Source organism: Hylobates moloch, unplaced genomic scaffold (genome assembly GCF_009828535.3).
Source record: "Hylobates moloch isolate HMO894 unplaced genomic scaffold, HMol_V3 SCAFFOLD_18, whole genome shotgun sequence".
NCBI lineage: Eukaryota > Metazoa > Chordata > Mammalia > Primates > Hylobatidae > Hylobates > Hylobates moloch.
Window position 1 is genome coordinate 30643727 of NW_026652293.1, and position 16731 is coordinate 30660457.

Here is a 16731-nt window from a genome sequence, read left to right on the forward strand (position 1 = left end):
TAGTCACCTATAGCTTAGATACTAAGATCAGTAACAAGCTCTTCAAATTTGCTAACTGATGTACCACTGGAGAGTGGGAAAATTAACCAAATTTAATGAATGTCACTGCCAGGAAAATCCCAGGTCACAAAGTAGAGCTCCCTGATGAAGGTGAGCTGTGCACTTAATCTTATACTTCATATTTTGTCAGTACAAAAAACCTTGCTAAGGAGACATAAGTGGTTCATTTTGATAAGTTATAACCATTAATCGAGATATCTGCTCATGTAATTTCTGTTCTGTTCAGTCCGTTGATGATACTGTCTTTTCTGTCCAATGACATGACAGTCATATTGTAAAATTTATATTAGATTGGGAATGCAGTTGAGACATGCTGAAAAGGAAAAGATTATATACATCACAGAAGATACTCTGCACCATGTTTCTGATATTTTCTCAAATTCCTCCAGAAAAAAGTAACATTTCCTCTTGCTGGACCCTTATAACACTATGTATCTATTTCAAATAAAGTACCTAAACCTACCAGGTTCTAAGGCAGTTGTGTATGGTGACTGTCCTTCAATTAGAGTGTAAGTCCCTCAGGGCAGGGCTCAGATCTTGCTCACCCTTGAGTCCAGGTTAATCATGATGCTGGGCACATAGCAAAGAACCAGTAGATACTTGTTGTTTCAGAACGTGCCCCACTATCTAAAAAGGGAAATGGGCCTTCCTTCTGAGACTTTGACTTGTAATATCTATATCTAATAGACGTGATTATCTTTCTGCAGAAGTAAACTAGAATAGTTAAAAGGAGAAGACTGGGATATAGCCCAATTAAGGCACTGGGAATAATTTCATTAACACAGGATCAGAATGTGACATATTTAAATCATTTGCTTACTACTCTGTTTAGAAAAAGAGTAGAAGAGTAACCTTAGCTGAAAGCAAGGAAAGAGGAAACACCTAAGAGAGTTGATGGCAGTGTCCATTCAAGCATCATCCAATAAAGAGTTACGGCTAAGCAGATGCCAATGTTATTGTCTCTTTGGCAAGACTACCCCTATACCAGGAGATTATCCCTATTCCAGAGGATTATTCATTCTAAGATTACCTCTATACTATTCGGTGTTCAGCCCAATGGATGATACTGTCATTCATGTCATTACATGATAATATTTTAAAATTTGTATTATACATTGGAAAAGCAGCAATTGAAAAGAGAGAAAAAAGAAAAATATACCCTACACCACACTGCCTTAGTTGAAAAACCTTTTGTAAGAGAAGCAAATCAAATGTAAGAGGAATAAATCGAGTCTCTAAATTCTGATTCCACACTTATTATGGCTAATGATAGATATTCCTTTGCATCTTGCCTAAAGCACTAAGTTGCAATTTTTTGCAAATATATTATATATCCCATTTCTAAATCTAAATAGCCAAAACAATCAAAGAAAACCCATTAAGAAGAAGCTGAGGCCGGGCGCGGTGGCTCACGCTTGTAATCCCAGCACTTTGGGAGGCCGAGGCGGGCGGATCACGAGGTCAGGAGATCGAGACCACGGTGAAACCCCGTCTCTACTAAAAAATACAAAAAATTAGCCGGACGTGGTGGCGGGCACCTGTAGTCCCAGCTACTCGGAGAGGCTGAGGCAGGAGAATGGCGTGAAACCGGGAGGCAGAGCTTGCAGTGAGCCGAGATTGCGCCACTGCACTCCAGCCTGGGCGACAGAGCAAGACTCTGTCTCAAAAAATAAAATAAAATAAAATAAAAAAGAGGAAGCTGAGCCAGAAAAAGTCATTGTAATCTTTGGAGGTAGAGTATCTAAGTTCTGGAAACTTGGTTAATTTGTAGCAGTCCAGGTACAGGGCCTTCTGATAAACAATTTTAAACATCTTTGTGCTTTTCTTTTTCTTTCTTTTTTTTCTTTGTGAGATGGAGTCTCGCTCTGTTGCCCAGGCTGGAGTGCAGTGGCACGATCTCGGCTCACTGCAACCTCCACCTCCTGGGTTCAAGCAATTCTCTTGCCTCAGCCTCCTGAGTAGCTGGGATTACAGGCGCCCACCACCGTGCCTGGCTAATTTTTGTATTTTTAGTAGAGACAAGGTTTCACCATATTGGTCAGGCTGGTCTCAAACTCCTGACCTCATGATCTGCCTGCCTCGGCCTCCCAAAGTGTGTGCCTTCTTTTCTTAACCAATTCACCCAGGCCTCAGAATCACCACACCACCTGCTTTTCTGCCAGGAACTTTAACCCCTTCCTCTCTTGCTTCTGCTCCACTTAACCTGCTAATCTCTAAAGTGGGAGCAATCCAATTGTCTGTGTTCTTGTTCCTATATTCTGGCTAAAGAGTGTACCCAGAAAAAAAAAATCCACAACTGTGCTGAAGGGTGGTATGACAAATTTATAACTTACAACTTAAGTTGGTCTTCAGCACCACCAAGCAATCCTTTTGCGTTTTAGCTCCCTCCTCCTTTCTCCAATGCAGAATTCACATTTGCCATTCTTCAAGCCTTTACTCTATCCTTTGTCCCTCTGTGCCCTGCAGATGGCACTGCCTTCTACTTCCCAGAGAAAACTGAAATTGGCTCAGTTCTGCTCCTTACCTGCAAACTCAGCTACAGCTGCATCCATCCTTACTCTCCTTGGAGGAAGGTGCTTCAATCTCCTATCCTACAGTCATCATCACCTGGAGCTACAACCTTTTCTTTATGGCTCAATGCCTGCTTCTAGGCAGTGAGCCCCTGAGATCCCACACCTTATTTTTTCAGGCACACCATCCACTTCATAGCAAATATAGTACTGATTTTAACTGCAGCATAAAAATGGAGGCCCCTTGAGTAGTCTCTCCCAGATGGAGCTGCATACATACCAGTTCCTGTGACTCCTTCAAGCTCAGTGCTCCTACGTGAATTATTACCTGATCCAGCCTGCAAAAGAAAAAACACTGCTGCATCGCTTAGAGTTTAGAGGCATGCAGAAGGGCTGCACTATCCTGATTTGTGCTGGTTTTAGCAGTTAACTGATGCCTTATTAATCTCACTTATTAAGTTCTATAGCAATATATTTAATCTACCTAAAGGGGCTTATGGTGATCTTTTTAACATAGGTCATGGATATCAAAGTCTTGTCATATTACTGAGAGGTTGGTTGTGATTTGACTGTGCCTAGGATGATTCTGATTTCACAGCAGAGAATATTCAGCCCTCAAAGGAGGTATTTAAAGGCAAGGTTAAAATGGTATTCATTTCTTCCTTTCTGTAGGAATACAGCCATTTCTGCAATGACTTCATTTACAGCCAGTGGGAAGGTGGTATGTTTATACAGTATCATGGAGGTTTCATATTACCAACAGCAGAAATATATGCTGAAAATCGTTAAACGTGTACAGAAATGGGATTCATCTCTCATTAAGTTACAGGCAGAGGATCACAAAGATAATTTAGTCCAAGCCCATTATCTTAAATTGGAGTCTATAGAAATTCGTCTTATATACATGCTTACATAAAACACTTCTAAGTTGTGATAAAAGACACAAAATTTAAAAATCAATTATAGGTTAGGTGCAGTGGCTCATACCTATAATCCCAGCAGTTTGGGAGGCTGAGGTGGGCGGATTGCGTGAGCTCAGGAGTTCAAGACCAGCCTGGGCAACATGGCAAAACTCCGTCTCTACCCAAAATACGAAAAATTAGCCAAGTGTGGTGGTGTGTGCCTGTAGTCCCAGCTACTTGGGGGCTGAGGTGGGAGAATCGTTTGAACCCAGGAGGTGGAAGCTGCAGTGAGCCAAGATCACGCCACTGCACCCCAGGCTGGGCAACAGAGCAAGACCATGTTTCAAAAAATAATTAAAAATAAAAATAAAATAAATAACAAATAAATTCTAATGGAAAGAAATGACCTAGTTTAATCATGTTTAGAATCAATTTATGTGTCAGATATTACATATGATTTTTGTAAGCAAATGATATTGCATATATTTATATAAAAGTGCTTTGCATATATCTGGCACTGGCTAATATTTGTTGACTTAGATCAAATGTAAATTAAAAAAAAAATCAAGATGCCAATGGTGAATCAAGCACTAGGGAAGAAATCTAACTGGGAGGTGGTGCAACATAGCTGTTAAGAACTTATATCCCAGAGTTAGAGTCTTGAGCTTGAATCCTGACAGTTACGAACCAGCTGTGAACTCCTCAGAAAGGCACTTAACACCTTTATACCTCAATTTCCTGGAATAATTCAGATAATAGCATTACCTGTCACACAGGGCTATTGTAAGGTTTATGTGAGTTCATGCAGGTAAAACACAGCATGGTACATGGCACAGTAAATGCTTAATAAATATTAGCAGTTATTACTGTTAAGCCTTAAGAATAGAGACTTAAAGGAAAAAAAACAAGTTTGGGAGAATGAAAAAGAGAAAAAAGAATAGAGCCTTTTAATGCTGCAAAAATATAGAAAACAGTAAAGATAAAGAATCATTAGGGATTTTAAAAAATGTCTAGGGAATAGAATTTAAGGTTCAACCAAGCAGAACTTGAAAAGCAATAATTGATTAACCAATACATGAGTACTTATTTTGGTTAAGCATTGTTTAGATGCTGTATTTGGTGGTACCACATAAATGAAGATAGGTATGATACGGGGATATTTTTGGTTGGAGAGAAAAATAGTTTCCTCACAACCAGGAACTAGTCCTGTGAGAAGTGAATTCACTATGAAAAGCAATTTCCTATTTTGCAAATCTCCTCAGAATTTGGCCAAAAGGGGATATTTGCTCTGATACCACGATGTTCATTTTTGGGGGTACTCCATGTTCCTATCTGGGGAGAGAAAGGCCAGTGAGACTGGTTTTCTCAAACTGGGATTAATAATGTTCAGCTGTGAATGCAGTCATCCCAGTGAGTCTTCTGAAGGACCTTGAATAACACATGCCCTCATGAGACAGAGACACCACATTCTTGTTTAGGCCCAATCACAGAGTCCTCCAGGGGTTCTTGGCTAGCTATGTCTTAGGTAAAACAGGACCTAGCTGAGAAGTGACATCATCAGGTTTGTATTTATAAAGGATAATAGAAGACTTCTGAATGGAGAAAGGAGGGCTGACTGACCTGTTGAACTCTCACCAGCAGTTTTACTGCACGACCCCTCCCTTCAATACCCCTTTCTCTTGGCTTAGGTGAAGCCAATCATCCATTTGCTCTTCCTCTTTCTCCTGGGCTGCTAGGCACAGCTACCACTGTTGGAAATTTAAAATACACATTTCCTAGTAATCTCCCAATCCAGGAGGAGGCTCCAACGAGCCTTCTGGCTGTCATGACTCAGTTCTCTGGAGTGGCTACTCCAAATCTTGACTATTCCTGTCAAGCTCTAAATTCTACCCAACTCCTTGTTCTGGGCAGATGTCCTAGAGTCCCAGAGACCAAAGATGAAGAAGCTTTCACACAGACTCCCTTATTCTTCCTCCTCTCCACCTGTGTGCGGGGCTATATCACTATTTGCTTTCCTCCGAGCTTCTCAGCTTCTTTTTTTAAGATGGAGTCTCACTCTGTCGCCCAGGCTAGAGTGCAGTGGTGCAATCTCAGCTCACTGCAACCTCCACCTCCAGGGTACAAGCGATTCTCCTGCCTCAGCCTCCTGATTAGCTGGGATTACAGGTACCTGCCACCATGCCTGGCTATTTTTTGTATTTTTAGTAGAGACGGGGTTTTGCCAGGTTGGCCAGGTTGGTCTCAAACTTCTGATCTCAGGTGATCTGCCTACCTCGGCCTCCCAAACTGCTGGGATTACAGGTGTGAGCCACTGTGCCAGGCCTTCAGCTGTCTTCTAAAGCTACTCTGTCTACTTTGGGTTGTGCGGATGGTCCCCAACTTACGATGGTTTGACCTTACAATGGGGTGAAAGCATCATTACACTCCCTGACTTATGACAGGGTTATGTCTTTAAAACCCAATGTAAATTGTAAGTTGAATGAATTTCTGATCAATCTATCAGGATGTAATGCTGTCATTAGTGGAGGAGCATCTGTATGTCAAACCCCTAGCCAAATCCCCCTATCCAAGACCTTCCATCAAAGGTATCAATTCACCACTTTTTTCAAGACAGGGTTTTGCTCTGTCACCCAGGCTGGACTACAGTAGTGTGATTTTAGCTCACTGCAACCTCTGTCCCCCTGGGCTCAAATGATCCTCCTGCCTCAGCCTCCCAAGTGGCTGGGACCACAGGGGCATACCACTATGCCTGGCTAATTATTATTTTTATTTTTTGTAGAGACAGGGTCTCCATATGTTGCCCAGGCTGGTCCTGATCTCCTGGGCTTAAGCAATCTGCCTGCCTTGGTCTCCCGAAGTGCTGGGATTATAGGCATGAGCCACTGCACCCAGCCAAGGTTTACCAGTCTTTTCTGTATCTTTAATCTCTCATTCCATGGCAGTGTCCTTTCAGCATAGAAACACACTCAACATTTTTCCACTTAACAAAACTATCCTTCTTTCAATCTTGCCTATTCCTTCCTTCCTAATGTATGACTCCATCTCTCCTTCCCTTTGTCAGAAAACTTTTTGTGAGGATCAGCTGCACTCACCGCTCCCACTTGCAGATGTCTGCTGCATTCTATAACTCACTGCAGTCTGGCTTCTCTACAATAACCTGACTGGCCCTGCTCTTTCAGAGGTCATCAGTGACTTCTTATGATATGTCAAACCTAATGGTCTTCTGTCTTTTGTGTGCTGACTTTCATGGCATCTAAGAGTTATTATAACAAATGTTATAATGAACTTAGCATCTACTGCATCTAAATAGTTACAATGAATTCTTACATTAGTGTGAATGTGTTATGTGAACTGTGCCTGCCAGGCACTGTTCTAATCCTCACTACAACCTCATAAGTGAGGTACGATTATTACTTCTATTTTAGGGATGCAGCACACAGAAGTTAGGTGATGTGCCTGAGTTCCCAGAGCTGATAAGCAGAGCTGGGCCTCAAACTCAGGCAGTCAGGCTCTATGGCCCCTGCTACACTGACAGTCTCTGAAATCATTCTCTTCCCTGGCTGCAGTGACAGGACTCACTCCCAATTGGCCTCCTACCCTCTGAGGGCTTTCTGTCTCTGCCTACTTCCCTATCCCTCATTTTTGGTACTGTTCTTTTTTCTTTTTGAGACAGAGTCTGACTCTGTCACTCATGCTGGAGTGCAGTGGTGCGATCTTGGCTCACTGCAAGCTCCATCTCCTGGGTTCACGCCATTCTCCTGCCTCAGCCTCCTGAGTAGCTGGGACTACAGGCGCTTGCCGCCGCGCCAGGCTAATTTTATTTTTTTGTATTTTTAGTAGAGACGGGGTTTCATCCTGTTAGCCAGGATGGTCTCGATCTCCTGACCTCGTGATCTGCCCGCCTCGGCCTCCCAAAGTGCTGGGATTACAGGCGTGAGCCACCGTGCCCGGCCAGTTCTTAATGTGTGCCCTTAGCCCTCCTGTTTTCACACTCTGCCCATGGTCCTTAATCTTTTTGGACCCTAGATCTCACATTAACTGAAAGCTGATGGCATACCAGAAAATGCTTCTGTGGATATGCACTCAAATTTGGCACATAATTTCAGAGTACTGGAGGTGCCCTGAAGGATTCCCAAGGACATCATGGGCTTCACACTGACAACTTCTGCTCACTTGGAACTTACCTCTAATCTTTTACTCCCACCTAAGACAACATCAATTACTCCCTTTTTGTTTATACATTCATCAGAAGGGCTGGGGTGTTAGTTTTCTTGATCTAACACCCCTACTGGATGGTCAGCAACCTGAAGGCAGAGCCCTTACTTTATAATGCTGGTGTCTAGCACAGTACATAACATATAACAATGTAACAGACAAATCAATAAAACTTAGTTGGCCAGATGTGGTGGCTTACGCCTGTAATCCCAGCACTTTGGAAGGCCAAGGTGGGCGGATCACGAGATCAGGAGATGGAGACCATCCTGACTGAACACAGTGAAACCCTGTCTCTACTAAAAATATAAAAAATTAGCCAGGGATGGTGGCATGCGCCTGTAGTCCCAGCTACTCGGAAGGCTGAGGCAGGAGAATTGCTTGAACCCCAGAGGCAGAGGTTGCAGTGAGCCGAGATAGCGCCACTGCACTCCAGCCTAGGCGACAGAGCGAGACTCCATCTCAAGAAAAACAAAAACAAAAACAAAAAAACAAACTTAGTTAACTGGAAGTGCTTATGGAACTGATACTATCCTGTTTGTTGAACCATGGCATGAATTGGGTGTTACAAAAATATATCACTGCATGGAAGTTTATGGGCTACAGAAAGTCCTCCAACAGTGCAAGAGGAAGCACCACAAAAGAACACGTTGAGTTGGATGCACAGAGACCTGTAAGGAGAAGTGGGCCAATACAAGCATCAGGCGCTCATCTCGAGAAGGGAAGGGGTGTGAGTTGCTCAGTGGAAGAGCCAAATAACCAGCAGAGTCCATCACCACCCTCCCCTCTTACCCTTCAGCCCAAGGATGGGTAACTGTGAGGGGATTGATTGGCCTTGTAGACAGGTAAGAAGCAGTTTCCCAACGGAACCTCTGGGTGGCAGGTGTGTCTAGCAGTTTGGCTGCCCTTCTGCACAGAAAGGGAGGGGGCTCTTCTCCAAGAAGCCAGGATCCCCGGGGCCCTGCTCATCTGAGGTCATCATCACCAGCTGACCTCACGCCCTGGCTCTGACCAGAAAGCAGGGAGGGCGTATCCTCTGGGGAAGAGGCTCACTGGATACAGCTGTTGCCAAAGGGCATTTTTATCCTCATGCAGCCACTCACTTGTTCTTCCCTTTTGTCACCCACTCCTCTGCGACCTGGCGACGCTCTGAGATGCTCAGGGACAGGCCTTCTCCCGTTGTGCCATTCACTGTTCAAACAAAGAGTAAATCAGTGGGACCAAGGAGCACCTCTGCTCCTCCACCCCCGAGTCTGAAAGTGCAGGGTCAGAAACCGCTGCACTGAGGATGGTCAGGAGGGGAAAATGCCATGTTTCCATTTTCATTTCAGGCACTTTTTTCCACTTTCACCTTGTCAAAGGCAGTGGGAAGGTTAACTGTGACTTGTAATTATAAATCTGACCTTGATATTAGGGACAGTCCACAAATATTTTAAATAAAGACAGAGATGACTGCCCACATTTTACGTCAATCTCCAAACACACTACCCAGTTTTATATCTGGGCTTGAATGGCAGGGAAATCAACACCATCCAGTACCGGGATGTTAAATAAGTGGGAGTTACTCATGCGGGTGCTTTTGTATACTACAGATCTCAAACTATCTCCATTTACAGTTTGACATGATGGTAGTGCTCTAGGACAACTCGTTTTTTAAATAAACATTTCATAAATAAGCACAAAGGATGTTAATATTTCTTATACCAAGTGCTCTTACATATCCACTTACTCTCACAACAACCCAGCAAAGAAGAAATTATTTTTCTCATTTACAGATGAAAAGATAAAGTCCAAAACAGTAAATAATTTAAGTTTGAATCCAGAGTTGTGTGATTCCAAAACTCATCCTCTTTCCTCTTTTCCTTCTACTACAATCATTTCTTTTTTATTTTTTTGAGACAGAGTTTTGCTTGTCGCCCAGGCTGGAGTGCAGTGGCGCCATCTTGGCTCACTGCAACCTCTGCCTCCCGGGTTCAAGTGATTCTCCTGCCTCAGCCTCCTGAGTAACTGGGATTACAGGGACCTGTCACCATACCCGGCTGATTTTTGGCATTTTTAGTAGAGATGGGGTTTTGCCGTGTTGGGCAGGCTGGTCTTGAACTCCTGACCTCAGGTGATCTGCCCGCCTCAGCCTCCCAAAGTGCTGGGATTACTGGTGTGAGCCACCACACCTGGCCTACTACAATCATTTCTTAATGGATCACAGAAAGATGCCTATGGCAGTAGGATACATTACTGAGGTCTCATGCATGTGGTGGCACTCTGAATCTCTAAGTACGCAGCACTGGGTTGGAAGAGGGGAGGTTGTGGAGGCAGGGGAGGGGAGTCGGAAAGTATTTTTAACCACTCCTTTGAAGTCTTGACTTCAAGTGTGCTCTGGTCATAGGGATGTTCCTGCTTTTTCCTCATACTCAGGGGAGATCTGCTGCCCTTTGTGGAGTAAGAATCTACCTTCCCCACTATGGCTTAGCACTGTAGAGGGACATTGAGAGGTTTTGTAATCAGGTCTCGGTTTTGACATGTGGCCCAGGACACTTTTTCACACAAGTTTTAATCTGCTCTGATTATTATTACCAGGTACCTCTGGCTCTGGAGGGGCTCCTGTTGGTAGAGCAGTAGGTCAGGGCCAAGGTGTAGTGTTCTCAGAATAAAAATGCATCCAAGGGTCCGAGAGCCCAGAACACCAAGCAAGGGACAGCTCAATCGCAGGTAAGTATAGTTGTCAGGCTTAAAATGTTCAAGATCTAATTTTTTTAAACTTTCACTTCTATGAAATAAAAGGGGATAACTACTAGTCCTGTGATTTCTTTGTGTGCTACATTTAGAGTCTTTGTTCCATTCACAATTTGAAAGGCCAGGGGAAGACAGAATAAAGCCCATTCTTAAGAGAGAGAAGAGGCTGGGCACGGTGGCTCACACCTGTAATCCCAGCATTCTGGGAGGCCGAGGCGGGCAGATCACCTGAGGTCAGGAGTTCGAGACCAGCCTGTCCAATATGGCAAAACCCTGTCTCTACTAAAAATACAAAAATTAGCTGGGTGTGGTGGTGTGCGCCTATAGTCCGGCTACACAGGAGGCTGAGGCAGGAGAATCACTTGAACCTGGGAGGTGGAGGTTGCAGTGAGCCGAGATGGCGCCACTGCATTCCAGCCCGGGGGAGCGACAGAGCAAGACTCCATCTCAATAAATAAACAAATAAATAAATAAATAAATAAAACAGAGAAGTGGGTTTAGTTGTTACTTAAGAGGGTTTAGTTGTTTGTCACTTCTTGACTGAATGGCCTGCGGCAACCTAGAGTATATCTGAGTCATATATTTTCATCTCCAAATGGGGATAAAAAATAATACCATAAGTGTTGGCACACTATCAAATGAGGCAATCTCTTGAGGTGCTTTGTAGGTCTAACACTGGTGGGTCTACAAATTCACAAATTTTAGTTAGCTTAGCCAGGCTCCATCATAACCTGTGACCCCATGACTGTGTGACCTCTTGGCTGGTAACCAGGTGAGATATACCTTCTAAAGACTGAGCTGGAGACATGCAGAGACATCCCCAAAGTTGACTTACCAAAAATGTTCTTCACTCCCTGTTCTTTCACAAGATAATCCACATACTGACCAATTACTGAAAAGTTGATTTCTCTAGAAGACATGGGGAAAAAAAGGCATATTTAGTCTTTTTCAGATTATTATTCAACAAATCCTCAGGTATATAAACTGCTCCCTCTTGCTAATAGTTATTAAAAATTCACTCAATTTGTGAAATTCTTAGCCTGCTGTAAATAATGCCTGGGTTTTTTTCCCCCCTGAATCTGGTGATTTCTTCACTCAGCCATGTATGCCTCACTTCTATGAGCAAAACACTATTAGTTATCAACAGAGGCTTTACATTTACACCTCATGACAAGCAGTATTTAAAAAGTAGTTATTGAACTATCTTTTGCTCAATGCTCTCTCTTTAAAGTCCACATGGCCACAAATCTTTTGCCCTTTTGGGGGAAGAGTGATCGTTGGAGACATGGTTGAATGAGAACTTAACATTTGCCATTTGATCCCAAGTGCTAGGATTACAAATATGAGCCATCATGCCTGGCCTGTCCTTTCTTGTGTTTTCCCACCCTACTCTTAGGGTACTTAGGTCTATTTTCATCACTGGAGGCCATTATCCATGATCAGTTATTAGGAAGTCATTACAGAGGATGGAAACATTCATTTCTAAGGCTCACAAGATAGGAAAAGTCAATCTTAATATTATAAGAATTTTAGCACTTAATATTTGGGACAACACATGGAGTCTTAAGCCCATCAGTATTTGCTGGTTTTATATTGAACAAGGTTAGCAGTTAGAAAGGAACTTTGTCATCACTTTGACTCTCAAAGGCGGAACAGCAGCATCAGCATCTGGGGGACTTTATTAGACACACAGAATCCCAAGCCCCACACAGTCCAGCCCAGTTAGAATCTGAATTTTAACAAGATCGCCGTGTGATCTGCATGCACTTGGCAATTTGAGGCACACTAACCTTGTAAGGATCTGATGCCTAAGGTTAAGGTCTCTTAAAATCATATTGATTTCAAAATCTAGAAACTCACTCACAAGTTGTATTAGGCAACCTATCCTCAATCAAAATGCAGGAGGGGAATGACGGGTAATGAAGAGTGAAATCCAAAGGAAAATGGTGCAGCAAGCCTGGGTTAAATGGTTACACTGTGCCCATGGTTACCCTGCCAAGAACACAGAGTGCTAGCTGGCTGCCACTGCACTTTTGTCCGTAGGGCCAGAGAATCCTAATTGAAATTTGGCCTTATTAACATTCTTTTCACCTTCACCTACTGTAATTCCTTAAACAACAAAAATAAAACAAAAAAAAATCTGATGCATCTAGGAAACAAAGACATCAAATTGTATATGTCAAAAGGAATAAGAACAAAAAGAGGAAAGATACAGAACAGCTGACTCTGAGGTTAAAAGGAAAGCTACTAAATGCAAAGAATGCACAGGCAATGATGCCTATAACAAGCTCAGAGAAAAGATAGCAGGCCTGAGCCTGCCGCTTGGGAAAAGGTGTGTTAATACAATTATAAAGCCCATAAGCGGAGCAGACTCCCTCATTATGGCACATGCCCCCATATCCTAACACTGCTCCCTCCTGGCCTCAGTCTGCACCTGGAACAGCCCAGGTGTTCAGCAAAGGCTGGACAAAGGAGTGGTGATGTGGAACTTACAACGATGAAATCACCACGAGCTCTGCCTTTACAAGCTGCTTAGCACCACGCTTGCATAATATTTTGAAATTTCACTATTACATTAATTGAGTAAAGAAGATAGTATACGTGATTAAAATAGCAAAATATAATGAAGGTTATGACTGAGGCAAAAATTGTATGGGGGCTCAGAAGAGGGACTGATAAATTACAGCTAGGGAGGCTGGAAAGAAGACATTGGATAAGTAGGACAAAACCCTATGATCCCCCTTCCCTCCAACATTTTTTTTTTTTTTTTTTTTGAGACAAGGTCTCACTCTGTCGCCCAGGCTGGAGTGCAGTGGTATGATCGTGACTCACTGCAAGCCTTGACCTCCTGGGCTCAAGTGATTCTTTTGCCTCAGCCTCCCAACTAGGTGGGACCACAGGTGCAGCTAACTTTAAAATTTTGAGTAGAGATGAGACCTCACTATATTGCCCAGACTGGTCTCGAACTTCTGGGGTCAAGCGATCCTCCTGCCTCAGCCTCCCAAAGTGTTGGGATTACAAGTGTGGGCCACCGCGCCCGACCCCTCCAACATTCTTGAGAGATACTGTTTGCTTGGTCCTATTCTAGTATCATCCTCTTTTTAGGGAGTTGGCTGCACCCTTAGGCAGGTCTAGGCCAGTATGTGAAACTGGAAGCTCCTTTTTCCTCCATGAACTTCACAGTTTTGATGGCCTCAGTGGAGAGTGCTTTGACCTACACTCACCTCTCTCCCTCAGGCTTTGCTGGGAGACAGGCTATTCAGCTGACAATTTCACTCAGAGTTAGAGGTCTAATGGGTTATGCATTATCTGTCCCTTCAAGAAAGGAGAAAGTAGGTTGCTGCTTCTTATAAAATGCCCCTAACCTACAAGAGTGACACTAATGGCAGAATTTTGGGGGCAGTGGTCATCATCCAGAAAATGTTCTTGGACTTAAGTCCTTTTGGAACTACCAGACCTCTTCAGAGAGATCTAGGTTGAAAAGGGGCTAACTCTAAATGTGTTTGACTTTGATATTATATTTTTTCTTTAAAAAAAAATGAGTATTTGAAAAGCCAGAAAAATCTAACAATGTCAGGGCTGCTGGGCATAGTGGCTCATGCCTGTAATCCCAGCACTTTGGGAGACTGAGGTGGGTGGGTCACTTGAGCTCAAGAGTTTGAGAACAGGCTGGCCAACATGGTGAAACCCTGTCTCTACTAAAAATGCAAAAATGAGCCAGACGTATTGGTGGGCACTTGTAATCTCGGCCTGGAATAGGGATGCTGAGGCAGGATTGCTTGACCCCGGGAGGTAGAGGTTGCAGTGAGCTGAGATGGCACCACTGCACTCCAGCCTGGGTGACAGAGCGAGACTTGGTCTCAAAAAAAAAAAAAAAAAATGCCAGGGCTACATTTCCATCGATTTGGAAATTAGAAAGAGCAGCAGTAGGCCCTACTTTAGAGGACTAGATGCCCCCAGGTCCCTCAGGCATTTCAGATCCCTGCCTGACTCTCCAGGTGCAAGTTTGCAGCCTTGGGCTGGGATGCACAGCAGCTCCAGGCACAAGTGGGGGTGAAATCATCCAGGGCTGCTACCACATTTGTTACATAGGCACCCAAAAGGCAGGGTGAGGGTGAAAATAATTCTCCTTGAGGACTCTGTCGGTTTTTTTTTTTTTTTTTTGAGACAGGGTCTTGCACTGTCACCCAGGCTGGAGTACAGTTGCATAATCACGGCTCACTGCAGCCTCAATCTCCCAGGCTCAAGTGATCCTCTGGCCTCTGCCTCCCCAGTAGCTAGGACTACAGGTGTGTGCCACAATGCCCAGCTAATTTTTGTATTTTATGTAGAGACAGGGTTTTACCAGGTTGCCCAGGCTGGTCTTGAACTCCTGGGCTCAAGCAATCTGCCTGCCTCAGACTCCCAAAGTGCTGGAATTACAGGTGTCAGCCATCATGCCCAGCCTGTCCCTTCACTTGTTTTCCCACCCTACTCTCCGGGTACCTAGGTCTATTTTCATCACCGGAGGCCATTAACCACGATCAGTTACCAGAAAGTCACTAGAGAGACCAGAAACAATGAGATTGGATTATTCTTCTGTCCACCCACTGGGCATTTGGAGCTCAGTGCTCACAGAAGTGAGTTGACAGAAGTCAATTCACTTGAATAGGCTGCACTGCACCTTCTCTTCTTTCATGAGCCTCAAGAACACATCTAACAACTGGGCACATCAGGGGAGACTGACCCAGAACCAAATTCCATGCTCGCTGTAGTCATTTTTATATTTAAACCCAGTTTAATGTCTTAATTTCAATTCCTGGGGATTCAGATTCTTTGTGTTGGGTTTAGATTCATACCTTGGGGCTTTTTTTTTTTTTTTTTTTGGAGACAGGGTTTTACTATGTTGTCTAGGCTGGCCTCAAACTCCTGAATTCAAGTAATCCTCCCACATAGCTGAGACTACAGATGTGTGCCACTGTGCCCCATTAATTTTATTTAACTTTTTTTTTTAATTACAGGAGCTATATCGTTTACTTTAGAAAGTACATACAATAAAAAAAGAAAACCCACTCAGGGTATCTCTGGAGATGATTCCTCTTAGTTCGGTATTTTTCTATTCACAAATACACATTATATCATTTTCTTGTATAAATATGGCCATATTAGACAGTTTTATATTTTTCACTTAGCATTCTAATTTTAACATCGTCCCACATTTTTAGATGGTCCATTACTATACCGGCTAAACAACATTCTATTTTATGGATGAATATAATTACTTTTTCTAATTGTCTGCTCTAATTCCTTTTTCTAATTGTCTGTTCTTAGACATTTAGTTTGCCCAAACTATATAAGCGGAAGAAAGTCTTCTGTTCTTTTTGCCACAAATTGAGGTCCAGAGTGGGTGGATTGTGAAATTGCAGGTAAACTCTACAACTATTCTCTTAGGGTAAAAGGGTAATAGAATTTTTCTGAAGTGGCTTTTCAGGGAGAAATCCCTATTGCTGTTTGTTTCCTCTCCTGGTGCACGAACCACCATGAAAGACTTTCACTTCATCTGAGAAGACAGAATCCACAGGACAGGCTATTTTTTCATACCTGACATGATGTGGCATGCATATCAGAAAACCTGATTTTCCATTTTCTTTTGCCTTTTATACATATCTCTCAGCATTCAATCAGATAGCAGTTATATGTACTCTTGGCAAAATAGCCACTGGTTATTTTAAAATTCTTTCAGCAGGGAGGCAGGCAGGGACTAACCTGCCCACCCTGTTGGAGGTGGAAAATGTTCTGTTCTGGGAGTCTGGGTCCCCTTGTCTCCCAAACACTGTTAAAAAGACAATAATCTATGCCAGTCTGACTCTAGCAGGCCAGGCCTTTTCTCACTGGGGTAACAGATTTGTTTTTACCAGAGGGTGTTGTGAAGATTCCCCAGGGTGATGCCAAGAACATTTGAGGGAAAAAACAACTTTTTTCTTGACATTCCAGATCTGAAATGGACTTTCTGGTCTAATGACTGTGAGCCTGCCCAAAGAAAAAGTGAGTTCTTAGAACAAATAAGGAAAGCAAGTCTTGGCTGGTGCGGTGGCTCACGCCTGTAATCCCAGCACCTTGGGAGGCCGAGATGGGCGGATCACTTGAGGTCAGGAGTTTGAGACAGCCTGGCCAACATGATGAAACTCCATCTCTACCAAAAACACAAAAATTAGCCGGGCAGGGTGGTACACGCCTCTAATCCCAGCTACCCGGGAGGCTGAGGCAGGAGAATCGCTTGAACTTGGGAGGGGGATGTTGCAGTGAGTCGAGATTGCACCACTGCACTCCCGCCT

The 16731-nt window shown here is 43.5% G+C and overlaps 1 protein-coding gene across 5 annotated transcripts in view; it reads right to left on the minus strand.

The window, feature by feature from the left end:
- Positions 1-16731, minus strand: part of NPL (N-acetylneuraminate pyruvate lyase) — a 40711-nt gene that overhangs the window by 15587 nt on the left and 8393 nt on the right. For all 5 annotated transcript variants that reach the window (XR_004245046.2, XM_032136870.2, XM_032136872.2 and 2 more), the window contains 3 exons: positions 11253-11326; positions 8788-8875; positions 2851-2908 (listed from right to left, as the gene is read on the minus strand). Coding sequence is in view for 4 of the 5 variants with exons in the window: in XM_032136870.2 (XP_031992761.1) it covers positions 2851-2908; positions 8788-8875; positions 11253-11326 (220 nt within the window). In the remaining variant the exon portion in view is untranslated. The remainder of the gene's footprint in view (positions 1-2850; positions 2909-8787; positions 8876-11252; positions 11327-16731) is intronic.